The following is a 25,066-nucleotide window of genomic DNA, read 5'->3' as shown; positions in this document are numbered from 1 at the left end:
GAAGGATAAATTAATACCCCTTTTTATGAGGGTACTGACTCAGGCTGAGGAGACCCATACTTCCCAAAATCTTTTTCAACAACAATGATTACATACAACATCTTCTAGACTGATATTACTTTTAAATGCGGACAACAAAATAATAGTGAAAGCTAACAGGTTGGCTCAATATTTGACAAAATTGGTTAAACTGATCAATCAGGATTTATTAAGAATAGACAATCATCAGATAATATTCTCAGATTATTTACTATATTACATTTAGCCAAGGCAAAAGTGGACCCGAGCATAGCAGTGGCTTTGGATGTTGAAAAGGTTTTTGATAGGCTTGAATAGGAATTTTTATTTAAAATGGAGAAATTCAGTTTAAACCAAATATTTATTAATTGGGTAAGTGCAAGTTAGCATCAGTCAAAAGCTAAAAATAATTACTAATGGACAGATTTAATCAGTTTTTTGTTATATAGATTGAGTAGACAAGGTTTTCCACCATCTCTGTGTTCGATTTGTTATGGCAATAGATCTATTAGCTGAAGCTGTTAGACAGGATCGAGACATAAAGTGGAAAAGGAAGAATATAAAATCAATTTATTTGCTGATGCTATATTAATATATTTGACTAACCCAGCTGGGTCTCTGGTTAAATTCGACAATACTGGATAATTATGGGGAAGTCTCCAGATACAAAATAAACTGGAACAAGAGTGAGATTTTACCTTGAGGCAAAGGAGTCGATACCTAATATCAATATGGCAGTGCCGTTTAATTGGGCCAAATTTAATAGTAATTTGAATGATCTTTGTCAGAAATAAAACTTCTCACACATGAGTCTCTTTAAAACTGATGACACGACAAGCTTTATTTACAAGTCTGCAGAGTTGGACTCAACTGGTTTCTCACCAGTTAAGCCCCGATACATACAGTGCATTGATTTTTATACCTTTATTATTTGCCCTTCCCCTTCTTATTAATACTGTTTTAATTGGTTAGTATTACAAAAACATTCTAAGTATAACTGCATTATTAATTATCACGTTCGTTACGTACGCTGTGAACTCTACATTCACTGAATTCTGTTTCTCACACTTCTTATCAATCCTTTGTCTCCTGCATGTCTCTCACTATGACCATGAAAAGATAGGTTTTTAAAAAAAACATATTCAGCAGCTCCTTCTGTCCTTGACTGCTAGTAAAGGACATTCTGTTGATGCAGGTGTTTTAAAATATTGCGAGTTATTTCTTTATTTAGAACAATTCTTCCATCTGGTGTTTTCCATGTTCCATCAGGTAACTGGCTTGCGCCCAGCTGATCCATGTTCTTTTCTTCTTTAGCAGTGAAAATGGGAGCTGTCTTTATGCCTTGCCTTATTGGGATTAAAGTCAGCAAACGGACTTCTTGTTGCATGGCTGCTCTTTTGGCTTCTTCATCAGCCAGTCTGTTTCCAATTGCTGTCGGGGTATCTCCCCTCTGATGGCTTGGTATCTAGACCACTGCTATTTCTTGGGGTAATGTTAAGGCTTCTAGAGTCAGAGTAATCATCTGTTCGTGTGCCAATTCCTTTCCTCTTGATGTAATTAGACCACGCTCCTTCCAGATCTTACCAAAGGTATGCACTACCCCGTATGCGTATTTGGAATCTGTGTAAATTGTTCCAATTTTCTTTGCCAGTATTTTGAGGACTCTCTGCAAGGCATATAGTTCACAGGATTGTGCTGACCAGCTTCCGGGTAGTCTCGTGGATTCTACTACTTTCCAAGTATTTCCTTCTATTATAGCATACCCACTTCTTCTCATTCCGTCAACACATCTGGCGGAGCCGTCAATGTAGAATTCATATCCTTCTCCCAGCGGAGTATCGCAAAGGTCTTCTCGGGTCTTGGTCTGAAGATCTGTCAACTCGACACAGTCATGCTCCACCTCTTTCTCTGTTTCACTGCCGTATAAAAATTGAGCTGGGTTGCAGCTATTAATTTTTGCAAACTGTAAATCTTCTCCAACCATTAAAATGGTTTCATACTTTAATATGCGAGAATCAGTCAGCCATCGATGGGCAGTTTGTGTTAATAAAACACTCACAGAATGGGAGGTGTACACAGTCATCTTTCCTCCAAAAGTAAGTTTACGTGCTTCCTCTACCAACAGAGCAGCAGCCGCTACTCCCTGGATACACGTCGGCCATCCGCGAGACACTGGGTCCATCATTTTGGAAAGGAAAGCTACTGGGTGTCGCTGACCGCCTTTTTCTTGTGTTAAAACTCCCACAGCTGTTCCTTGGTTATGAGTGACAAATAGCTAGAAGGGCTGTTTTAAAGAGGGCAGAGTGAGCACTGGGGCTCGTGTTAGGCGATGTTTCAAGTCCTCGAACCATCCCTCCTCCTCCTGGGTCCATTTCAATGGATAGTCATTTTCATTTGTCAGTTTATCATACATAAACTTCACCAAAGCTGAGTAGTCCTCTATCCATAACCTACAGTATCCTAAGAGTCCCAGGAATTGTCTTATTTCCTTCTTATTACGGGGTAAAGGCATTCTAGTGATTCCCGCAATTCGTTCAGGGGTAATTCGTTTCTGTCCTTTACTTATCTGGTGTCCCAGATATATTACAGTTTTCTCAACAAACTGTAACTTGTTTCTGGACACTCGTAGACCCTTTTTCCCCAGATAATTCAAGAGTCTAATGGTCTCTCCCCTCATTTCTTGTTCCTTGGGTCCTGATAATAGTAAATCATCCACATACTGCATTAGTTGGGAATCATCAGATTGTGGATAGTCCATCAGGATTTGTTCTAGCATTTGTCCAAACAGGTTTGGAGATTCAGTGAACCCTTGGGGCAATACAGTCCACCGAAACTGTCTCCGTCTACCTGTCCATGGATTTTCCCATTCAAACGCAAACATATCTCTACTTTCCTCTTCTAACGGACAAGTCCAGAAGGCATCCTTCAAGTCGATAACACTAAACCACTCATGGTCTGGGGGAATCCGACTCATAATAGTATAGGGATTAGGCACCACTGGGTGGCGGGTCTGAACAATAGCATTCAAACTTCTTAGATCCTGAACTAGGCGATAGGATCCATCTGACTTTTTTACTGGGAGTATAGGGGTGTTATAAGGTGACACCCGTTACACCTGTTACCCAATCCCCACACCACAATCGTAAGTCGTCACTTACCGGTGTCTTCCCGGGGATTGAACCGTCACCCTTCTCCTCTCCGTCTTGTCGTGTCACCCTGTCCGGATACCACTCGCTCAAGCCACCCGAAGCGACGAGCAAGGGACTAGGAGCCGCTGAACTCAGCGGGGTGCACCGCCTCCGATGTCCCTCTTCTCGCCTCCCCTCACGGCCGGAGTGTAGATCCCGGACGAGCCCCCATTTGTCAGAAATAAAACTTCTCACACATGAGTCTCTTTAAAACTGATGACACGACAAGCTTTATTTACAAGTCTGCAGAGTTGGACTCAACTGGTTTCTCACCAGTTAAGCCCCGATACATACAGTGCATTGATTTTTATACCTTTATTATTTTGCCCTTCCCCTTCTTATTAATACTGTTTTAATTGGTTAGTATTACAAAAACATTCTAAGTATAACTGCATTATTAATTATCACGTTCGTTACGTACGCTGTGAACTCTACATTCACTGAATTCTGTTTCTCACACTTCTTATCAATCCTTTGTCTCCTGCATGTCTCTCACTATGACCATGAAAAGATAGGTTTAAAAAAAACATATTCAGCAGCTCCTTCTGTCCTTGACTGCTAGTAAACTCTCTGTCCGTTCTGGCTTCCCTGTTTATGATTAATCATCACATTTTAACTTAAGTCTTTTTAACCTAAATTCTCTATATCACAATCTATCTTTTTTCCTTCTTTGGCTTGGCTTCGCGGACGAAGATTTATGGAGGGGGTAAAAAGTCCACGTCAGCTGCAGGCTCGTTTGTGGCTGACCAGTCCGATGCGGGACAGGCAGACACGATTGCAGCGGTTGCAAGGGAAAATTGGTTGGTTGGGGTTGGGTGTTGGGTTTTTCCTCCTTTGCCTTTTGTCAGTGAGGTGGGCTCTGCGGTCTTCTTCAAAGGATGCTGCTGCCCGCCAAACTGTGAGGCGCCAAGATGCACGGTTTGAGGCGTTATCAGCCCACTGGCGGTGGTCAATGTGGCAGGCACCAAGAGATTTCTTTAGGCAGTCCTTGTACCTTTTCTTTGGTGCACCTCTGTCACGGTGGCCAGTGGAGAGCTCGCCATATAATACGATCTTGGGAAGGCGATGGTCCTCCATTCTGGAGACGTGACCCATCCAGCACAGCTGGATCTTCAGCAGCGTGGACTCGATGCTGTCGACCTCTGCCATCTCGAGTACCTCGACGTTAGGGGTGTGAGCGCTCCAATGGATGTTGAGGATGGAGCGGAGACAACGCTGGTGGAAGCGTTCTAGGAGCCGTAGGTGGTGCCGGTAGAGGACCCATGATTCGGAGCCGAACAGGAGTGTGGGTATGACAACGGCTCTGTATACGCTTATCTTTGTGAGGTTTTTCAGTTGGTTGTTTTTCCAGACTCTTTTGTGTAGTCTTCCAAAGGCGCTATTTGCCTTGGCGAGTCTGTTGTCTATCTCATTGTCGATCCTTGCATCTGATGAAATGGTGCAGCCGAGATAGGTAAACTGGTTGACCGTTTTGAGTTTTGTGTGCCCGATGGAGATGTGGGGGGGCTGGTAGTCATGGTGGGGAGCTGGCTGATGGAAAGGGCTTTGGCAAATACTAGAGCGCATCGGATGTCCCCCAAAGTTCCTCAACATGATTATCCAACTGCACGAAAACCAACAAGGTCGGGTCAGATACAGCAATGAGCTCTCTGAACCCTTCTCCATTAACAATGGCGTGAAGCAAGGCTGTGTTCTCGCACCAACCCTCTTTTCAATCTTCTTCAGCATGATGCTGAACCAAGCCATGAAAGACCCCAACAATGAAGACGCTGTTTACATCCGGTACCGCACGGATGGCAGTCTCTTCAATCTGAGGCGCCTGCAAGCTCACACCAAGACACAAGAGAAACTTGTCCGTGAACTACTCTTTGCAGATGATGCCGCTTTAGTTGCCCATTCAGAGCCAGCTCTTCAGCGCTTGACGTCCTGCTTTGCGGAAACTGCCAAAATGTTTGGCCTGGAAGTCAGCCTGAAGAAAACTGAGGTCCTCCATCAGCCAGCTCCCCACCATCACAATCTATATAACCTTAATTATCTCCCCTTGGTGAGGGAAATTGAGGAGGACCTACGTAGGTGGGTAAACCTGCCCATCACATGTAAATGTTAAGATAATGCTGAGACTTCAATACTTTTTTCAATCCTCATCTTTCCCACTACCTATTTTTAAAAAATTCTTAATGGACATATCCGTTCTTCATTCCTTTGATCAGGTAAAATTTCTAGAATTTTCATGGATAAATTGACCTGGAATTATAAATTGGGAGGGGGTTAAAATGACTGGATTTTAAAAAATATTATTTAGCTGCACAAATTTGTTTTGTGGCTGTTTTTAAATAAGGCAGTTCCTTCCTGGGCTATAATTGACATGGTAGGAGAGGAGGTAGCAAAATATTTATTTCGACATGCAATTTTAAATTAATTGAAAGGAAAACAAATATCCCATTATTGAAATATGTAATTTATATTTGGGATAAAATTAAACAATTTGTGGGATTATCCTCAAAGACACCTCTATCTCAAAACAGTTTAATACCCATGACTTTGGGTAATAGAATCTTGGCTCCCTGGTACCAACATATCAGGTAGATTGTTATGATCAAGAGGCAGTTTATGTATTTTGAGGGATTTAAAAATAAATAGAATTTACCCAACACATTCTTCTGCTATCTCCAATTGTGATGTTTTATGAGGGAAAAGTGGGGACCATTAATGGTCCTACCAATGTGCTCAGACATGGAAATTCTAATTCAAAAGGGGAATGCAACCAAATTTATCTCTATACTCTTGATCCAAGATCAAAGCCCAAAAATCAGGAATACATAGATCAAGGGAGAGATGGGAATCGGATTTGGGCAATGTAATTGAACCACAATGCTACTCAGATCTATGTATAGATATAGACCGATTCACTTTCATTTTCTGCACCAATTATATCACACACCTCAAAAGATACACAAAAATAAACCAGAATTTTCTAATAGGTGTTTTAGGTGAGGTATAAATGTTGGTATCTTTTTACATTCCACCTGGTTATGCACAAAATTAAGAGCCTTTAGGATAGAATTGGGGGAAGTGTTGACAACAATTGTGGGGGATGAACTTCCCTCTTGACTTGCTCCCTTTGCTTTTTCTTCTCTTTATCTCCTCTATTTCTGCCGTCTGTCCCCTTTACTTTCAAATCTGGGGAGAGGGGACGGAGACCTTTTTCGGACCTTAGGGATCTTTCTATGATTTAATATTCAATGTATTAGTGCTATTATATTGAGTTCCTTATTCTGTATTTTCTTAAAACTTAAATAAAATATTTTTTTTAAAAAGTAACCGACCATTAACCCTGTTCTCACCCTTCTGGTTTGTCCTTCCAAAATCCATCACTTCACATGTATCGGATTGAACTTCATCTGCCACTTTTCTGCCCAACTCTGCATCCGGTCTACATCCTCGTCATCTACAACAATCCTCAGCTCCATCCACAACTCCTCCAACCTACGTATCATCCGCAAACTTACTGACCCATCCCTCCACCTCCCTATAGATCATTTATAAAGAGCTGGGGTCCCATTCTCCAATCCTCCGGCACCTCCCCTGTATCTGAAACATGGCTACCATCTAAGTGCTGCCAGTTATATCATATCCAGAATAGAAAGGCTGAGAAGAAAGAGCTGGACAAAATGCTCCCTCAGTAATAGCAATTACAGCATGATCTAGATGTCTTCACCTTTGACCAAGTGGTTAATGTTCAGGAAAAGAAAGTGATCAGGACTATAAATAAAACACTGAACTTCATTGCAGTATAAAAGTAGGGGAATTTTGCCTCAACTCTTTTTGGGCATTGGTGAAATCACAGCTAGAGCATTGCACACTGGTTCTATCTCCCTGTTTGGAGAAATACACTCGCCTTGGAGGCAGTTCACTGACTTGATCCCTTGGATGGAGGAGGCTGGCAAGAGGAAAGGTTGAGCAGGTTAGGGTGAACTCATTGGAGTCGAGATTGAAACATTTAGGATTCAAAAAAGCTCGACTAGAGATGTACAGAAAGAATTTTTCATCTTATGGGATAATTTAAAACCAAGGCACACAGTTTTACTTAAGACAGGAGGAATATGTTTAAAGCAACCCTGGTTGAAAGCTTTGGTGGCCAAGTCAATGAGTGTATTGCAATACACAAAAGTGCTGGAGAAATTCAGCAGGACCCACAGCAACTATCGGAAGCAAAGAGTAACCAATATTTCGGGCCTGAGCCCATCATCAAGGTGTGAGCAAAAAGCACCCAAATCAAATGGTGTGAGGAAGAGAGGAGAGAAGGGAAGAATAGACAGGGGAGGAACACAGGCCAACAGGCAAGAGATCACGTGGATAATCTCATTGTTTCCACACTGCCCACTTCCATCCCCTACCCAAGATCCATAAACCTAATTGTCCCAGTAGACCCATGGTTTCCGTACACTCCAGCTGCACCAAACTATAACCATCCTAGCTCGACTGCATTTTGACCCTCGGTCCAGTCCCTTCCTACCTACATCCACAATCTCAAATGCCCTTCATCATCAACTTTTAGTTCCCTGAACTCAACTGCCTCATTTTCACTGGGCACCTCCAATCTCTGTATCCCTCCTCACACTAAAGATCTCAAAGCCCTTGGTTTCTTTCTCAACAACAGACCCAACCAGTCCCCTTCCACCAACACCCTCCTCCATCTGGCAGAACTTGTTCTTACCCTCAATAACTTCTTCTGACTCTTCCCATTTTCTCCAGGTTAAAGGGGCAGCAATGTGTACCACGTGGGGCCCCAGCTATGCCTGCCTTTTTGTGGGCTATGTGGAGCAATCCATACTACAAGCTTACAGGCTCCTCATCTGTTCCTCTACTATACTGATGACCTCACTGATGCTGCCTCCCTGCACCCATGATGAGTTCATCACCTTTATCCTTTTTCTGCCAACTTTCACCAACCTCAAATTCACTTGGTCTATCTCTGGCAATACTTTTCCTTTCTGGATCTTTTAAAAAAAAGCTTCCCCTATACAGCCACCAACTCAGCCCTTACCTACATCTCCTCTGTTTCCCCCACATCAGCCCTGGCCCCCTCTGCCCTTAGCGTGCACATGCCCAGCGCATTCATAGTCACTGCATCACTGCCTGGTTTGGAAGCTGTACTAGCTCGTTCCACAAGGCCCTGCAGAGAATAGTGAAGTCAGTGGAAAAGATCACTGGGGGCTCTCTTCATACCATGAAGAACATCTACAACACTTGATCAGGGGAAAGGCAATAAACATTGTGAAGGACTCCACACACCCCTCATGTAAACTGTTCTCCCTTCTGCCATCAGGCAGGAGGTACCATAGCACTCAGCCCCTTATGTCCAGATTAGGCAAAAGTTTAATCCCCCAAGACATCAGGCTCCTGAACTTCCATAACTGATGTGGATAGTGAACTATGGACTTTTTTTTTACTGTATGCCTTGATATGTTAATATTTCAATGTGTTTAACATCTATTCTAACTTATATTTATGTAAATATGCTCCGGGGCCCTGAAGAAACACTACCTCAGCTTTACCACGTGAGCGTGATATGAACCATGAATAGAGGGGACCTGACTGGATTCCCTTTATTTTCACTTACCACCCCACCAGGCTCTGCATCCAACTTATTATCCTCCACAATTTCCGCCCCTACTACATGATCCCACCACCACATACATCATCTCTTCTCCTCCACTTTCTACAGGAATCTCTCACTCTGAGACTCCCTCGTCTACTGATCCCATTGGTACCTACCCCGTGACCACAAGAAGTGCTACACTTGCACCCATACCTCCTTCATTACCACCATTTGGAGGCCCAAACAGTCCTTCCAAATGAAGCAACTCTTGTGAATCCTGCATGGAGTCATTTACTGCATCTGGTGTTCCCATTGTGGCCTCCTCTACATCAGAGAGGCTGCATGTAGAAGGGGAGATCGTTTTGTTGAGCATGTTCACTCTATCCCCTACAATAACAGGGACATCCAGTGGCCAACAATTTTCATTCCATCCCCCCATTCCCACACTAGCATGTCTGACCATAGACTCATGAATTGTCAAACTGAGGCTACTGCATATTGGAAGAACACTTGATATCCTGTCTCGGCAACCAAAATGGCATTAACAAACTTCTCCAGGTTCTGTTTGCCCCCTCCTTGTCTCTCCCTCTTTCCTCTGCACCCCCTTACCTCTCCAATTCAGAGAGCTACCCCCTCCCCCATCTCCAGCTTCTTTCTCTTCTGCCCTCTTACCTTGTTGGTCTGTGCTCTTCTCCCTTGCCATTATTCCCTCCTCTCCCCTCCCACCACCTTTTTATTCGTGTGCTTTGACAACGGGCTCAGGTTCAAAACTTTGGTTACCCTATAAATGCTGCGTGACCTACTGAATGAACCAGCATTACCATCACATTGTCTGAAGACTTTCCTGTGAATATGTTGAAGGCCAAGCCAAATCAATGCCTCAGTGACAGAGTCAAGAGATGTGGAAATCAGAGACTAAAGGTTTTATTGAATGATGCAGTAGGTTTCGGGGGTTGCTTGAGAAAAACCTCTCATTGGCCCATTTCCTTTGGAGTTATGAAGCCATGCATATAACGAGTCAATTAGGTACAATTAAAACAGGGCTTTTCAAACCTTGTTCTTTCCATGTACATACCACCTTAAGTAATCACAGAGCACCTATGACATAGGGATTACTTAAGGTGGTATGTGCATGGAAAGAACAAGATTGAAAACCACTGTTCTAGAAGAGGGTACAACTTGAGGACTGAAGAACATTCACTTAGAACAGAGATGCAAAGGAATTTCTTCAGCCAGTGGATGGTGAATCTGTGGAATGTGCTTCCACAGGTGAATGTGTATTTAAAGCAGAAATTGATAGATTCTTGATTAGACAGGGTATCAAAGGTTGTGGGGACAAGGCCGAGCAGTGGGGCTGAGTGGGGAAATGGATCAGCTCATGATTAAATGGTGAGACAGACTTGATGGACCAAATGGCCTATTTCTGCTCCTATGTCTGATTGAGAACATTACAGCACAGTACAGGCCCTTCAGCCAACTGGTAGAAACCTCCTCTACAACAATCTAATTCTTATGAACCCCAAACTATTTTTCTTATCTCCATGTACCTATCTAAGAGGTCTTTAAGTATACCTTATTGTACGAGCCTCCACCATCACCCACAGCACATGGTGTAAAAATGACCTTTGACATCTCCCCTAAACTTTCCTACACTTCAACCGATATCCTCTCGCTTTTATTATTGTTGCTGTGGGGAAAAAGTGCTGGCTGTCCACCCTAACTAACCTTTTCAGTCTTTTAAAAATATTTTATTGTTAGTTTACAACCACACAATAAAGCACATAATTAAAGATAATTTTAAAAAATACAAATACATGATATAGAAAAAGAAAAATAATCCCCCCTCCCCACAAAAGAAGAAAAGGACAAGAGAACACAAAATAATTACAGCACGAAATTGGCCATTTGGTCCTTCTAATCTGCACTGAACCAAGTGTCCTCTCCTTTAGTCCCACCTACCTGCACCCTGCCCATAACCCTCCATTCCCCTCCCATCCATACACCTATCCAATTTTTCCTTAAATGACAAAATGGACCCTGCCGTCACTATTCTCCCGGAAGCTCATTCCACACAGCCTCCACTCTCTGAGTGAAGAAGTTCCCCTTCATGTTACTTCTAAACTTTTGCCCCTTAACTCTTAACTCATGACCTCTTGTTTCAATCTCTCCTACCCTCAAAGGAAAAGCCCTATCCACATCAACTCTATCTATCCCCCTCAATCTTAAATACCTCTATCAAATCCCCTTTCAATCTTCTACGCTCCAAGGAACAAAGACCTAATCTGCTCAATCTTTCTCTGTAATCTAGATTCTGAAACCCAGGCAATATTTTAGCAAATCTTATCTGCACCTTGTTGATATCCTTCCTATAATTCGGTGACCAAAACTGCATACAGTATAACAAATTTAGCCTCACCAATGCCTTGAACAGTCTCAACATCACCACCCAACTCCTGTATTCTATGCTTTGATTTATAAAGGCCAGCATACTAAAAGCCTTCTTCACCACCCTATCCACATGAGATTCTACCTTCAGGGAAAGATAACCATTATTCCTAGATCTTTCTACTCAAAAGGGGTGTCAATTACTAAGGAGAAAGGAATGTCAAAGCTTCATTTAAATATTAACACTCATATTTTGTAAATAAGGGCTCCATATCTTCCAAAATATATATTTGTCTCTTAAATTAAATTTCTTAAATGGTATACAACTCTAAACTTCAGCATGAACATCTTTCTCTACCCAGATCAGAATCAGACTTCCAAGTTATGGCAATACATTTTCTTGCTATTGCTAAATTAATTTGAACAAACTTCTTTTGATAAATATTCAATTTCATCTTAGGTTCCATATTCTTAATATCACTCAATAAAAATAACATTGGATCCCGTGGGAATTTAATCCCCAATATTTGTTCCAATAATTTACCCATTTCTAACCAAAAAAGGTTCAACCTCAGGACACTGAGGGTTGTTAGTTTGCAACACCCAAGGGCTCTGGTTTCCTCCCACCATTCGAAATATACTGGGGGTGTAGATTAATTGGGTGTAAATTGAGTGGCACGGACTCGTAGGCTGAAATGGCCTGTTACCGTGCTGTAGGGCTCTGTAAAAATAAAACAAATAAATAACTACTTATCAATCATTGCCTTAAATACACCCAATGATCTGATCTCCACAGATGCGATCTCCAGAGCTTCAAGTCTCTGGCTAAAGAAATTCTTCTGCATCTGCTTTAAACGGGCACCCTTCAATCCAGAAGTTCTGCACTCTTGTCCTTGGTTCCTTTACCATGGTAAGCAACTTTCTGTAAAGAGGTAAATACTATATATTTTGCAAGATAGGGAGCCCATATTTACAAAATATGGATATAAAAACTTATATGAAGCTCTGATATTCCCTTTCTCCTTAAGGTCTCAGTATACTATAAGAAACTTTAAAGTAATAGGGACTGGAAAGGGGGGGGGGGTTCATTTTTCTTTTTATATGCCACATGCTATTTGTATTGATTCATAATATTTTTAATCATGTATTCTTTTATGTGGTTCTAAATATATAAATAAAATAAAAAAGTGACCAGAACTGAACGCAATACTCCACGGGTTGTCGAACCAGAGCCAACTCAAACCGCCAACCTTAATCACTTATCAACTTGCCACCACACCTTAATCACTTATCAACTTGCATGACAACCTTGAGGGTTTGATGGATTTGGATCCCAAGATCTCTGTTCCTCCACACTGTGGCTACTAACTGAATATTCTGCCTTCAAGTTCAATCTTCCAAAGTGTATCTCTTCAAACTTTTCCAGATTGAACTCCATCTGCCACTTCTCTGCCCAACTCTGCATCCTGTTGTAATCTACGACAACCTTCTGCACTATCCACAACACCCCCAACTTTGCATCGTCTGGAAACTTACTTGACACACCTCTCTTCTTATTCATCCAATTCATTTACAAAAATCACAGAGCAGGGGATCACAGATCCCTGGGGAACTCCACTAGTCATCGACCTCCAGGCAGAGTACATTCCATCTACCCTGCTTTCTGCAGGCAAGCCAATCAGAAGCTTCATTGGAACCTTTGCCGTACAACTTTCTGAATGAGCCCACCACAAGGGACCATGTTAAATACCTGAGAGGAGTGAAACCCAGAAGTCTGCAGACTGGAGTGAAAACACAAAAAATTGGAGGAACTCCGCCGCTCTTGCATCCAGAGGAGGTAAAGCTATACTACCAACGTTTCAGGCCTGAGCCCTCCATATACTCCACATGTGAATGAATCACTTTTATACTCTCACAATTGTTACTGCATCCATCTCATTGTGTGGTGACCAGAACTGTACACAGAAGACCAGTTGAACCAATGTTTCGAAGAGCTGAAACATGACATCCCAATTTTTCTACTCAGTGACTCAGCAATCAAAGAATACAACAGATTGGTTGATATGGTAAATGGAGTTTAATCCCAACAAGTGTGAGGTGTTGCACTTTGGGAGGTCAAATGCAAGGGAAAAGTGTACAGTTAAAGGGAGGCAGGGATCAGGTCCAGAGTTGAAAGTGGGTGGTAAAGAAGGTGTACAATATACCTGCCTTCATTGGTCAGGGAATTGAGTATGGAGTAAGGAAGTTCATGGTATGGCCATTCGCTGACACTTGGAATCCCCCATGACAGGGTGTGGAGGCTTTGGAAAGGGTGCAGAAGAGAGTTATCAGGATGGGGAACAATGTGGAAAAATTAGTCAAACTTGGGTCATTTTCTCTGGATCCATCAGAAGCTGAACAGAAAGAAGAAAGTTTAGAACATGATGAGAGACCTTGGACAGTTGGAATCAGTTTTCAAAGATGCAAGTGTAACATAGTAGAGGACATGCATTTAAGGTGAAGGGAATGTTTTCAGGAGAGAGAGGCAAAATGTTCAGCGACAAGGGTGCCTGTCCACATTTTGTCTATACCGTGATGAAGGGCTCAAGCCTGAAATGTCACTCATACATCTTTATCTTTGCTATATAAAGAACACTGTTTGACCTGTTGAATTTCTCCAGCTTTGAGTTTTGACCTCAACTACGGTATCTGCAGACCCTAGTGATTTTCTGAATATGAAATTTAATCCTGGTATGTGCAAGCTAATGCATTTTGGGAAAGTAATTAAGGATAAGATATGTACAATGGTATGACCTTAGGAAGTATGGAGGAACAGAGATCTAATACAAGTCCAAGGATCCCAAAGACTTGCGATTTGGTAAGTTGATTGCCCCTAGTATGTATGTTGGTGTGTGGAAGAATCTGGAGGAAATGATTGATGAAAACAAGAGGAAAATAAAATGGGATTAATGTAGGATGGGTGTAAATGGGAGGGAGATGGATGGCACGGACCCATTGAGTTAAAGGGCCTGTTTCCATTCTCTCTATATCTATGTATCCAGACGAGCACTTTGATTGCTCAAGCACGGAAGGTGCATGATGAGGATTTGCATGGACACAATCATATCGCCCAGAAATAGGCCCTTTAGCCCATCATTTACATATCACTAGTCCCAATTACCCATTATATTGGTCTGTTGAGACATGACGGGCAGAAGGGCCTCTGTACTGTGTGACTGCAAACAGCCAAACCTCACGAGAGTTTCCACCATTCCTGTTTCAGATTGGTCCATTTTACTTTTGAAACTCACCTTTAATTGCATTAATTGTTTTAATTAGGCATCTTCTGAACTCAAGGCATTACAGAGCTAGGCAGGTGACCCGATCATGCAGCCCTTGATCAATCTGGCCAATCTCCATAACCCTGAATGGCTTATTCCTGACGGGATGGTTGTAAGTGGACACACAAATCAGTGTAATGTACTTGTATACTCCCTGGACAGCACATCATTTCAGATGGCTAGTTGCCCTGGCATATAATTCCCTCCGTGCTAGCTCTGGAGGTGAGCACTTACTTTTCCTGTCCCTCTGCCGGAGATGAGTGTCGCCCTTCATGCTGTAGTCCAGTTTCATCAACATTGGCTCCAAACCCGTGTACATCTTCTGAATAAGCTCGTGATAAACCACCAGAGGCCACAGAAGCAGGCTCAGTACTGGAACAAATAACATGGGATCCGTGAACGACATTCCAACACTCCCCATCCACCAGCCTCTCTCTCTCTCTTCTGATTGGACATTTATAGTCAGCATGAAAACAGGCCTCTTGGGCTATCCCTCTAAACCTGTCTCAATGCCTTTTACATCATGCGATTGCATCCAGCCCATGACTTCCTCTGCCAACTCTTTCTAAGACAGTGACAGTTTAGTTTCAGTATCTACCTAAACAATGCTGTCCCTGCCCTAGAACAGTAGAGTTTGCTTTCATATCTTTTGACATTTAATTCTGACATCTACAATATAAAGATTCCATCTATTCACACCAGCATTTAATTATCCTAAAATAACTTGCATCGATCCGTACAGCACAGTGCAGACCCTTTGGCCCTTGACGTTGCGCCAATCCATATAGACTTGCAAAAAACTAACTTCTTCCTAATAACCCTCTATTTTACTTTCATCTGTGTGCCTGGCCAAGAGTCTCTTATATGCCTCCATTACCACCCCTGGCAAGGCATTCCTGGCACCCACAATTGTATTTTTTAAAAAAAATCTTATCCTTGATGTCTCCCCTAAAGTTTCCCCCCTTCACCTTGTACAGATGCTTGCTATTCCTGCCCTGTGAAGGCGGTGCTGGCTGTCCACCTTATCTCTGCCTCTCAGAATCTTGTAGACCTCTACGTCCCCTCTCATCCTTCTTCGATCCAAAGAGAGAAGGCCAGCTTTTGTTGGGTTTGGTGAAAAGCTAGGTGCTATCCTCAGTCAGTTATTTTGACAGCTTCACTTGACCCAACTCCATGGTTTAGAATTCTCTCGGGATAAACACTCACTGAAGATGTAGGATATCATAATTCCAGGGATATAATGTCCAATCACAGCCAGTGCTGAACAGCCAAAGCACATCTTCAAACAGAACTGGGGGTGGAAAATAGATACAGTCATGGTAGGTCAAACCCTCCGGACTCGACTATATATCAAATAATATTTATTTATTTTTATACATGCCTATACATTCTGCATATGCATCAATTGTCTGGATGGGTGTCTACATGTTTTTGGACTGAGGAACGCAGAACACTTTTGTCCAATTGTACTAATTAACCAACTTGAAGCAAAAAAAAAATCAGGCATCCATTCTGAATCCAACCCATACTGGAGGTTAGAGTAAGGACAACACTGTGATCCTTGTCACTTGCTCAATCTTCAATCCTGGCATCATTGTCCACTCACACATTGTTTCACTTGTCACATTTGGTAACATCGTCTGTCCACAAACAATTACTCTTGGTGCCATGACCCACCTTGCCTGGGTTCTGCCTCTTATAATCCAGCACATCCTTCAGGTGGACGTGAAAGGCCACCCAGCTCTCTGCGAGATCATGGCAAAGGTCGGGCAGTCTGAGGAGCCGAGGCCTCGTGGAATTTCCATCACTGCATCCAAAAGGAGAAGCAACACATTAATCGAGAGAAGCAGGGAGGGGTGAAGGACCCAGGTACGGTTGAGAGAGAGTTCTGTATTTACGTTATTACAGGAGGCAAAGACAAACATCCAGCAACATCACCCCTCCCTAGTGAGATGCCAGATAACACCTGGCCAACACAGATTGGCTTTCTCCTGAGATCTTCATGGTCTTTGTAAGATCAGTGTACATTGCAGAGAAAGTAAATATCAGAACCTATTATGTTATTTGTACTTTGTACAAGGGGTATACAGAAATAGGTTCTTCCTCAGAGTGGTGGGTATTTGGAACACGTTGCCAGCAACAGTGGTGGAGACAGGTACAATTAGATCTTTTTTAAAATTTTTTTATTTATTTTTCACACTGTGAACCATATTAATCAAAATACACACAAACATTTCCCTCTTGAATATACAGTGTCATTTTCTCCCCTTTTTCCCCCTCCCTTCCCTCTCTCCTTCACCCCCCCCTCCCCACCCACTCAACATTCAACATATATGATACATTAAACCCATTAAACAATGTCATCACACAATGAAAATAAACAAGAAATTTGTGTCATCTACTTTTACACACTGGGTCAGTTCATTTCGTCTTCTTCTCATTCTGTCAACGGTAGGACTTCTCTGTTGTGTTCCATGTACGGTTCCCAAATTTGTTCGAATACTGTGATGTTATTTCTTAAATTATGTTATTATTTCCAATGGAATACATTTATTCATTTCTATGTACCATTGCTGTATTCTCATGCTATTTTCTCATCTTCTTCTCATTCCATCATTTTAGGGGGTGGAGGTCCGCAATAGGCCCTCTCTGTTATGTTCCATGTACGGTTCCTAAATTTGTTCAAATAATGTGACTTTATTTTTTAAATTATATGTTATTTTTTCCAATGGAATACATTTATTCATTTCCATGTACCATTGATGTATTCTCAGGCTCTCTTCTGATTTCCAAGTTGACATTATACATTTTTTTTGCTACAGCTAAGGCTACCATAATAAATCTTTCTTGTGCTTCATCCAAATCGAGGCTAAGTTCTTTACTTTTTATACTACTCAGAAGAAAGATCTCTGGATTTTTTGGTTTGTTGCTTTCTGTGATTTTATTTAATACATGATTTCAATCTTCCCAAAATTATTTCACTTTCTCACATGCCCAAATTGTTGTTCCCATTTCCTTCTTACAGCGAAAACATCTGTTTGATACTGTTGGATCCCATTTTTTTTTTTAACTTTTGGGGCGTGATATATAGCCTGTGTAACCAATTATATTGTATCATGCGTAACCTCGTATTTATTATATTTCTCTCATAGTTCCGGAGCATAATTTTTCCTTATTTCATTTTTTATCTTTATGTCTAGATCTTTTTCCCACATTTGTTTGAGTTTATAGCTTATTTAATCATTTTCTTTCTCTTGCAGCTTGATGTACATGTTTGTTATAAATCTTTTAATTATCATTGTTTCTGTAATCACATATTCAAAGCTGCTTCCTTCTGGTAACCTCAGTCTGCTTCCCAATTTGTCCTTTAAGTAGGTTTTCAGTTGGTGATATGCAAACCTTGTACCATGAGTTATTCCATATTTGAACTTCATTTGTTCAAATGATAATAAATTATTTCCTAAAAAACAATTTTCTATTCTTTTAATTCCTTTTCTCTCCCATTCTCTAAAAGGTTATCTATTGTGAAAGGGATTATCTGATTTTGCATCAACAAATAATTTTGGTAGTTGGTAATTTGTTTTTTCCTTTCTACATGAATCTTCTTCCAAATGTTGAGTAGATGGTGCAATACTGGTGAACTTCTATATTGCACCAGTTTTCATCTCACTTATAAAGTATATGTTCTGGTACCTTCTCCCCTATTTTATTTAGCTCTATATTGGTCCAATCTGGTTTTTCCCTTGTTTGATAAAAATCTGATAGATACCTTAATTGTGCTGCTCTATAATAATTTTTAAAGTTTGGCAGCTGCAAACCACCTTGTTTGTACCATTCTGTTAATTTATCGAGCGCTATCCTGTTTCTCCCCCATTCCATAAGAATTTCCTTATTATTCTCTTTAGTTCATTGAAGAATTTTTCTGTTGAGGGAATTGGTAACGATGGAAATAGGTATTGTATCCTTGGGAAGATATTCATTTTAATGCAATTTACCCTTCCTATCAGTGTTAGTGGTAAATCTTTCCAATGTTCTAAGTCATCTTGTAATTTCTTCATTAATGGCTGATAATTTAATTTGTATAGATGGCCTAGATTATTATCTAATCCAATACCTAGGTACCAGATTAGATATTAATGTGTTTGCCATTTAAATGGTGATTTTTTTTCTAAATTCTGTATAATCCGCATTATTCATTGGCATTGCTTCACTTTTATTTGCGTTGATCTTGTATCCTGACACTTCTCCATATTTCTTCAATTTCTTATGTAATTCTTTCATTGATAATTCTGGTGCTGTTAAGTATACTAGTTTGGCAGGGGGGTGGGGATCAGAGTGTGAGAGCAGTGTCATGGCCACCTAGATAGGAATAATAACGATAAAATAGGTAGGATGGAGATTAGGGTAAAAGGTAGAAAAGAGAATATAGGTGAGGGTCATTCTCTGAAATGCATTTATTTTAATGCAAGTAGCATAGTGAACAAGGTAGATGAGCTTAGAGCATGGACAGATACTTGGGGTCATGATATTGTGGCAATTAGTGAGACCTGGCTACAGGAAGGGCAGGACTGGCAACTTAATGTTCCAGGATACATTTGTTTTAGATGTGATAGAGCAGGCGGTTAAAAAAAAGGGGAGGAGTTGCTCTGCTTGTTAAGGAAGACATTACTGTTGTGAGGTGGCAGGATGGTTTGGAGGGATCATCCAGTGAGGCTGTTTGGGGGGAATTGAGGGGCGAAGGAGGCATGAGGGTGCTAATAGGGGTGTATTACAGACCGCCAAATGGGCCAAGAAAATTAGAGGAACAAATTTGTAGGGAGATACCATGTATGTGTGAGAATCATAAGGTAGTGATCATGGAAGATTTTAACTTCCCTCACATTGATTGGGATACCCACACAGTTGGAGGGCTGATTGGGCTGGAGTTTGTTAAGTGTGTTAAAGATTGTTTTCTGGATCAGTTAGTAGAAGAACTGACTCGGGAAGGTGTAATACTGGATCTCCTGTTAGGGAACGAGCTAGGTCAGGTATGGGACAATAATATTGGGGAACAACTTGGGTCGAGTGATCATAACTCTTGTTAGTTTTCGGTTAGTTTTAGGGAAGACCAAAGAGGGGCCTAAAGTTGATGTTCTGGATTGGAGAAGAGCAAATTTCGAAGGAATAAGAAGGGATTTGGGGAGTATTGAGTGGGACAGGATATTTTCAGGTAAGGATGTAAATGAAAAATGGAGGATATTCAAAAAATAAATTTCGAGGGTACAGAGCAGATACAGTGAGAATCAAAGGAAAGGCTGGAAGTCATAGGGAGGCTTGGTTTTCGATGAATATTGGAAATTTAGTTAGGAGAAAAAGGGAGGTGTACAAAAGGTATAAAGAGCGGGGAGCTGATAATTTGAAGGAGGACTACAAGGAGTGTAGAAGGAATCTTAAGAAAGAAATTAGAAAGGCCAAAAAAACACATTAAGAGGCTTTGGCCTCTTTCTTTAAAAATAAATCCAAAGGGTTTCTATAGGTACATTAAAAGTAAAAGATTAGTGAGGGATAAAATTGGACCCCTTGTAGATAGCGAGGGTAGGCTGAGTGAGAAGTCAGAGGAAATGGGGGAAATTTTGAATGATTTCTTTGCCTCGGTATTCACTAGGGAAAAAAATATTAAACCAGTTGAAGTAAAGAAAAATAGTGGGAAGGTCATGAAGCATACAAGGATTACCGAGGAAGTAGTGATGGCTGTGTTGAAAAAGATAAAAGTGGATAAATCTCCGGGACCGGACAAAATATTCCTAAGGACACTCAGGGAGGCTTGTGGACAGATAGTGGGGCCATTAACAGAGATATTTAGGATGTCACTGGCCACGGGGGGTAGTGCCAAAGGATTGGAAGGTTGCACATGTGGTTCCGCTGTTTAAGAAAGGGTCCAAATGTAAACCTGGGAATTATAGGCCCGTGAGTCTGACGTCTGTGGGGGCAAGTTGATGGAAAGTGTTCTGAGGGATGATATTTACAAATATTTGGAGGTACAGGGATTGATAGGGAGTAATCAGCATGGTTTTGTCAGGGGTAGATCATGCTTGACAAACCTGATTGAGTTTTTCGAGGGGGGTTACAAAAAAGGTTGAAGGGAAAGCTGCGGATGTTGTCTATTTAGACTTTAGTAAAGCTTTTGACAAAGTTCCCCACAAGATGTTAGGAAAAAAGGTGGAGGCATTAGGTATAAATAAGGAGGTAGTGAAATGAATTAAGCAATGGTTGGATGGGAGGTGTCAGAGAGTAGTGGTAGAAAATTGTTTGTCCAATTGGAGGCCGGTGACTAGGGGAGTTCCTCAGGGATTGGTCCTGGGTCCACTATTGTTTGTTATATATATTAACGATCTGGAAGTAGGGGTGGAGAGTTGGGTAAACAAGTTTGTGGATGATACAAAGATTGGTGGTGTTGTGGACAGTGAGGAAGATTACTGTAGATTAAAAGGTGATTTAGGAAGGCTGGAGGTGTGGGCTGAGAATTGGCTGATGGAATTTAATACAGATAAGTGTGAGGCGTTACATTTTGGAAAGGCAAATCTAAATAGGTCATATGCATTAAAAGGTAGGCGATTGAGATGTGCAGAGCAACAAAGGGATTTAGGAGTTGTGGTAAATAGTTCCCTCAAGGCTGATACTCAGGTAGATGGTGTGGTGAAGAAGGCATTTGGAATGTTGGCCTTCATAAATCAGAGTATTGAATTCAAGAGTAGGGAGGATATGATGAAATTATACAAGGCATTGGTGAGGCCAAATATGGAGTTCTGTGTACAATTTTGGTCACCAAATTATAGGAAAGATATAAACAAAATAGAGAGTGCAGAGAAGGTTCACGAGAATGTTGACAGGATTTCAAGGTTTGAGTTACAGGGAAAGGTTGTGCAGACTAGGGCTTTTTTCTTTGGACCATAGAAGATTGAGAGGGGACTTGATCGAGGTGTTTAAGATTTTAAAAGGGACAGACAGAGTAAATGTGGATAGGCTTTTTCAATTAAGAAAGGGGGAGATTCAAACTAGAGGACATGGTTTAAGGTTGAAGGGGGAGAATTATAAGGGGAACATGAGGGGAAATTTCTTTTCGCAAAGTGTGGTGGGGATGTGGAATGAGCTTCCGGCAAATGTGGTTGAGGTGGGATCATTGGTTCCATTTAAGGAAAGACTGGATAGTTACATGGAGAGGAGAGGACTGGAGGGGTATGGACCGGGTGCTGGTCAGTGGGACTAGGAGGGTGGAGACTTGTTATGGCATGGACTAGTAGGGCCGAACTGGCTTGTTCTATGCTGTAAGTGGCTATATGGTTATACCATGATGTCATCTGCAAATAAACTGATTTTATATTCCTTCTCTTTTATTTTATTTTCTGTTCTTATCAGTTCTGCCAATGGTTCTATAGCTAAAGCGAACAGTGAGGGAGATAGTGGACATCCCTGCCTAGTTGACCTGCTTAATATAAATTGGTTTGATATATATCCATTTACTGTCACCTTGGCCATTGGTCCCTTATATAATGCTTTAATCCAATTAATATATTTCTCTGGTAGGTTGAACCTCTGTAATACTTCGAATGAATAATTTCATTCTACCCTGTCAAAGGCTTTCTCTGCATCTAAAGCAACCGGCACTGTTGGCGTCTTATTTCCTTGTACTGCATGGATTAAGTTAATGAACTTACAGATATTGTCCGTTGTTTGTCTTTTAATAAATCCAGTTTGATCTTGTTTTACTATTTTTGGTACACAGTCGGCCAATCTGTTTGCTAATAGTTTAGCTATTATCTTATAATCTGAGTTAAGTAGAGATATTGATCTATTTGATACTGGTGTTAGTGGATCTTTCCCCATCTTTGGTATTACTGTAATTATTGCTGTTTTACATGAATCTGGCAAGTTTTGTGTTTCTTCTATCTGGTTCATTACTTCCAGGAGAAGAGGAATTAATAAGTCTTTAAATGTTTTATAGAATTCTATTGGGAGTCCGTCCTCTCCAGGCGTTTTATTGTTCAGTAGGTTTTTTAATATATCTTGTATTTCCTCTTTTTCAAATGGTTTTATCAATTTGTTTTGCTCCTCTTGTAATTTCGGTAGTTCAATTTTAGCTAAAAACTCATCTATTTTGTCTTCTTTCCCTTCGTTTTCAGTTCGGTCTAATTGCTCGTAGAATTCCTTGAAGTTTTCATTAATCTCTGTTGGATTATATGTAATTTGTTTGTCCTTTTTCCTTGATGCCAATTCGGTTCTTTTAGCTTGTTCGTTTTTTCTCCTAGCTCTTAATACTTCTACTTTATTTTCATTATGTTCTTCTCCATCTTATACGTTTGTAGTGTTTGGTATTTTATTTTTTTGTCCGCCAATTCTCTTTTTGTTGTATCTTCGCTTGTTGCTAATTCTATTTCTGTACTTACTATTTCCCTTTCCAGCTGTTCTATTTCCCGATTGTAGTCCTTTTTCATCTTAGTTACATAACTTATTATCTGCCCTCTGATGAAGGCTTTCATTGCATCCCATAATATAAATTTGGTATTTATATTCCGTATATGGATTCCGTATTTATTTCAAAGTACATTTTAATTTGGCGTTCAATAAATTCTCTAAATTCCTGACTTTTAAGTAGCATGGAGTTTAATCTCCATCTATACATTCTCAGTGGGATGGCCTCCACCTCTATTGCTAATAACGGGGGTGAGTGATCAGATAACAATCTAGCTTTATATTCAGTTTTCCTAACTCTCCCTTGGATATGGCTGACAACAGGAACAGGTCAATCCTTGAGTGTTTTATGTCTTCTTGAATAATACAAGTATTCCTTCTCCTTGTTTGTCATCTCCTCCATATATCCAAAAGTTGCATTTCCTGCATTGATTTAAACATAAATTTGGCTACTTTGTTGTTTTTGTTAGTCTTTTTTCCAGTTTTATCCATCTTTGAATTGAAATTAAGGTTAAAATCCCCTCCTATCAATATATTCCCCTGCATATCTACAATCTACAAAAATATCTTGCATAAACTTTTGATCCTCTTCATTAGGTGCATCTCCATTGACCAAATTCCAGAGTTCTGAATATATCTGACTCAATTAGATCTTTTAAGAGATGATTAGATAGGCACATGGAATGAAATAAATGGAGGGTTCTGCAGTGGGGATATTCTGGGCAGTTGTTAGAGAGGGTCATTAGGTCCAGTACAACACTGGGCCAAGGGGCCTGCACTGTGCTGCAAATTTCTTTGTGTATCTGTCGAAGCTCACATACTTGCATCCATCACTTGCTCAGGCAGCTCATTCCATACGACCATCACCCTCTGAGTGAAGAACTGTCCCCTCAGGTCCCTTCTATATCACACCTTTTCACCTTCTAGTTCTGCCCTTTTGACTAAGATTCTCCTGGGAATAGACAAGTCACCTTATCAACATCCTTTAAAAATTTATATAACATGGGGAGAAGTCCAGGCAGTGGGGCTGAGGGGGAAAATAGATCAGCTCATGGTTAATTGGTGGGCAAACTTGGTAGGGTGAATAGCCTATTTCTGCTCCTATATCTTATAGTCTTAAGATTCTCTCTCAGCTTCCTATACTCCAAGGAAAACAGGCCAAGTTTTTCCAGTCTCACAATAAACTTCCCAAATCCTGGCAACAAATTCATAAGCCCCTGCCGTACCCTTTCCAACTTTATAATATCCCTCCTGTAGCTGGGGTACCAGAAAGGCACACAGTATTCCAAGTGTGGTCTCACTAACATCTCATGTGACTTCAATGTGACGTCCCAACATGTAAAAACACACAGAAATGCTGGAGGACCTCAGCCATTCTTGCAGCATCTATAGGAGGGGAAGATGTATTGGACCTGAGCTCTTCCTCAAGGAAGAAGCAGAGAACAGGAAGATGTCAGAATAAAGAAACTGAAGACTGGCCGGGAGGAGTCCAGTCCAACAAAATGTGTTAATTGGATATGATAAGAGGAAAGGTGAGAATTGAGTTTTGGTCTGTGAAAGGAAACAGAGGGAAGGGGGAGGAGGAGAGAGACAGAGAGCACAAGCAAGCTACAGGAAAGAAGACAGGGGATAGCAGAAGGTGGGGTGTGGGGGGCATGGTTCTAATGAAAATCAGAGAAGATGATGCTAAAGCCATTCAGTTGGAGGGTGCCCAGACTGAAGATGAGGGGTTGTTCCTCCAATTTACAAATGTTCTCAGTCTGGCTGTGCATGAGACCATGGACAAACATGTCAGCAAGGGATTAGGATGGGGAATTGAAATGGGTGGCCACTGGAAGATCCATGCTATTGCAGCGGACAGAGGCAAGGTGCTCAAGAAAGCAATCTCCCTATCTGCACCCAATCTCTCTGATGTAGAGGAGATGACAACAGGAGCACCAAAAGGAGTAGACGACTTCTGCAGATTCACGTGAAATGTTGCTTCACTTGTAAGGACTGTTTGGGGCCTTCAAATGGTGATGAGGGAGGAGGTGTGGGCACGTGGAGAATCTCCTGTGGTCATAGGGGTAGGTGCCAAGGGGACAATTTATGAGAAGGGATGAATG

The 25,066-nt window shown here is 41.2% G+C and overlaps 1 protein-coding gene across 1 annotated transcript in view; it reads right to left on the bottom strand.

Moving 5' to 3' along the window:
- retreg2 (reticulophagy regulator family member 2) overlaps positions 1-25,066 on the bottom strand; it is a 60,633-nt gene that overhangs the window by 22,986 nt on the left and 12,581 nt on the right. Inside the window, exons 4-6 of the mRNA XM_069936084.1 lie at positions 16,191-16,320; positions 15,720-15,804; positions 14,748-14,885 (exon numbers count right to left, since the gene is read on the bottom strand). Coding sequence (XP_069792185.1) covers positions 14,748-14,885; positions 15,720-15,804; positions 16,191-16,320 — 353 coding nt within the window. The remainder of the gene's footprint in view (positions 1-14,747; positions 14,886-15,719; positions 15,805-16,190; positions 16,321-25,066) is intronic.

This window comes from Narcine bancroftii, chromosome 4, assembly GCF_036971445.1.
Source record: "Narcine bancroftii isolate sNarBan1 chromosome 4, sNarBan1.hap1, whole genome shotgun sequence".
NCBI lineage: Eukaryota > Metazoa > Chordata > Chondrichthyes > Torpediniformes > Narcinidae > Narcine > Narcine bancroftii.
The sequence above is the reverse complement of the archived record's forward strand: the minus strand, read 5'-3'. Positions and strand labels throughout refer to the sequence as shown.